Genomic DNA, 2985 nt, shown 5'->3' with positions numbered 1-2985 from the left:
GGGGGGGGGCGTGTGTGTGCCCACAGGGTTCTACCTCACTGTGCCGCAGAAGCCAGCATAACATGGAAGACGGCTATCCTCCAAGTAAAATGAATGTAAAAAGCTAACTTTGAAAAAGCTGCTTTTCTTTAACGCAAGCATAAGGAATGGAATAATCATCCATTTTGCTGTTACAAAATTCACTATATCACAGATTATGAAAACTTACGTTTGTCTTACTAATATCACTGTGGTGTTTCCAGTTGATATTTTGCCTTTGCAGTGGTGGAGTAACAGCCAAAGCTTATACCTCTATTTGCCAGTCGTATCTCTAAGCATTTTACTTAGAATCCATCAGCTGTACCATGGAGACGTGCAGAAACACTATATAATATGCTCAAAACTAAGTGTTAGATAAGTGGCGGAGAGAGCGTTCAAACCCACGTCGTCGGGATACAGCTTCTGTGCTGCTCTTAGTAACTGCTGGAGGGCCACTAACTGGTTTTCACTACTTTAATTATTTTTCTGCCACACTGAATGAAAATGGCTCTCAGTATCTGGGTGTGTATCTATGTACTGCGTTGGCCAGAAAGGTCTCTTGGGTTTCATTACATCTTATGGAAAAACAAATTAACTCATTGACCATGTATATATGTGTGTGTGTGCATAAGATCAGAAACCAAAAAATTAGCGTCTTTTTAAAAAGAACACATTCCTGTTTAATTGTCTATTTACTTCTAGCAACACCACCTTTCAATATATGTTTATTAGATCTTGTATAATATTTCTTTTTTCCTCTGATTTATAGACTAGTTTGAGATCATAAAAATGGATTTATGTACCGGTAATTTGAGTCATTAGTCAGAAAAACTTTTTCATTTGAGCAGTCAACCTTGCAATTCTCATCCCCTTTTCTGTTTTACTTCTATTGCTCACTGTTACCTACTGGTAGAGAAAGTCCTTTTTTTTTTTTTAAATGACCTGGTGTTCTTAAAGTCTCTCCTTTCTCCTTTGTAAGAATACAGACCGGGTAGAGTGGAGGCCAGAGGAGAATATGTGGATATGATATGTGGAAATACTTAATAGCTAACAAAGCTGTTCTTCCAGACTGCTGTAACATGTACTTAAAATACACACCTTTTATTTTTGCTGTTTCCCCTACTTGCCATTCATCTCTGGATTATGCCGTAGCCTAGTCCTTGCAGACTTGGAGATTCTAGAAATGTATAAGGAGTTTTCAGATCCACACATTTGTAGCTCTGATTAACTCTTCTAACTGCTTACATGTGCAAGTTTTCTCTTAGTTTTTTGGGACTTGATGCAAGTAAAAGACAATCACTGAGTGCTTTTCCCCCTGCATTTAAGTAAATCTGAGCTATATATTTATCCTAATTTGGAAGCATGCCTTAAATATTTATTAGGAACTTTTCCGTTCAGCACTAAAAGTAATTTTAAGGTACAGATGAATGTGTGAATAAATGAAATGTAACTTTTTTTTTTTTTTTCCCCACTAGATACAGTTTGGGACTTTATCAGATTATTTTGACGCACTAGAAAAAGAAGCTTCAGCCAGTAGTAGGAACAGCCAATCAATATTCCCTGTTGTAAGTGGAGATTTTTTCACTTATGCTGACCGAGATGATCATTACTGGAGTGGCTATTTTACATCCAGGCCCTTTTACAAACGAATGGATAGGATATTGGAATCCCATTTAAGGTACATCTACCTTTAGAGAGCTGCGTTCATTGCTTCGCTTCTCTTGTGTTACCATTGCCCGTCTGCAGAGCTGTGCGTGGTGTACAGCATCTATGTTGTGTGTGTTAGGGTGTGTTTGATGTAATTGTGAAATTTTAATGCAGTCAGAGCTATATCTTTGGAAGTAATCAGATTTTTACAAGGGTTTTGCTCTTGAAGGAAAAACAGTTTCTGTAATGGCTTTTCTGGGAGTTGTACTCCACATTCTCTATTTTTCTGACTGGCCCCCTGTGTTACCTGCGCACTGTAGCAGCATTCAGCGGCATCACTGAGTGCCTGCAGGCCGGGAGCCTGGTCAGCCGGGTTACAGAGGCGGGCCCAGGGCTCAGAAGGAGCAGACAGGCCCTCAGCCGCCGGGGGCAGGCCTCAAAGACTGTCCTCTGAGACAGCTGTGTTCATAATTGGGAGGACTGGGGACTCCATCACAGCTCTTATTTTAAAACACATTTCTATAGATACGGTTTTCTGCTTAAAGAAGAAAATTTAAGAGATGGGAACTGATGGAGGCAAAATGATTGGTTGAAAAAATGATTGGTTGAAAAAATAAACTGATATGGAGAAGACAGAAAAAGTCAATAGAAAAACCATACAAGCACTCTCCACACCTGCATTGCCCAGTCCCTTCGATGACTAGCCAGTAGGCCTTTCTGTAGTGAGAGGTGCTCAGCTCTCTGCTGTATGCGCAGCATGGGGCCACCAGCCATGTGTGACCAGGCCACTTGGAATGTGGCCAGCGTGACTGTGGAGCTGAAGTCTCAGTCTTATTTAAGTTTAATGTACATGGCCACATGTGGCCACATGTCACAGTGGAGAGCGCTGCTCTAAACAGCTGAGTCTCACTGTTTTCAGACGCTCAGAAACCTTCCCAAGGCGGTCCTGTGGCTTTTTCTATATGTGTGGCCCAGGAGAGGAACCTTCATGATGAATTCATTGTCCATTCAGTTCAAAATAGGAAATCATGATGAGTAATTTTCATGATGAATCTTGGTATTATAGATAATAAATTATATGAAACCTACCCTCTTCTATGTATTAGTGGATATTAAGTATATATTGGACAGTATTTTTCTAAAAATCATTAATTTCTTTAAGTGTTGTACTTTGGCATAGTGGTATGTGTGTTTATTATTTTTGCCGTTTCTGTGATACTGTTTCCACAAAGTAACAGTAACTTGTTAAAAAACCCTAACCTTTGACTGTTTGAGGGGATAGTCATTAATGTGCCAAATGCATGTATAATATATAATATA

At 39.6% G+C, this 2985-nt stretch overlaps 1 protein-coding gene across 1 annotated transcript in view; it reads left to right on the top strand.

Moving 5' to 3' along the window:
- Positions 1–2985, top strand: part of MAN2A1 (mannosidase, alpha, class 2A, member 1) — a 186751-nt gene that overhangs the window by 85378 nt on the left and 98388 nt on the right. Inside the window, exon 10 of the mRNA XM_010843792.1 lies at positions 1494–1696. Within this exon, the coding sequence (XP_010842094.1) occupies positions 1494–1696 (203 nt within the window). The remainder of the gene's footprint in view (positions 1–1493; positions 1697–2985) is intronic.

The sequence above is a fragment of the Bison bison genome, unplaced genomic scaffold, assembly GCF_000754665.1.
Source record: "Bison bison bison isolate TAMUID 2011002044 unplaced genomic scaffold, Bison_UMD1.0 scf7180017864189, whole genome shotgun sequence".
Taxonomy (NCBI): Eukaryota; Metazoa; Chordata; class Mammalia; order Artiodactyla; family Bovidae; genus Bison; species Bison bison.
The sequence above is the reverse complement of the archived record's forward strand: the minus strand, read 5'-3'. Positions and strand labels throughout refer to the sequence as shown.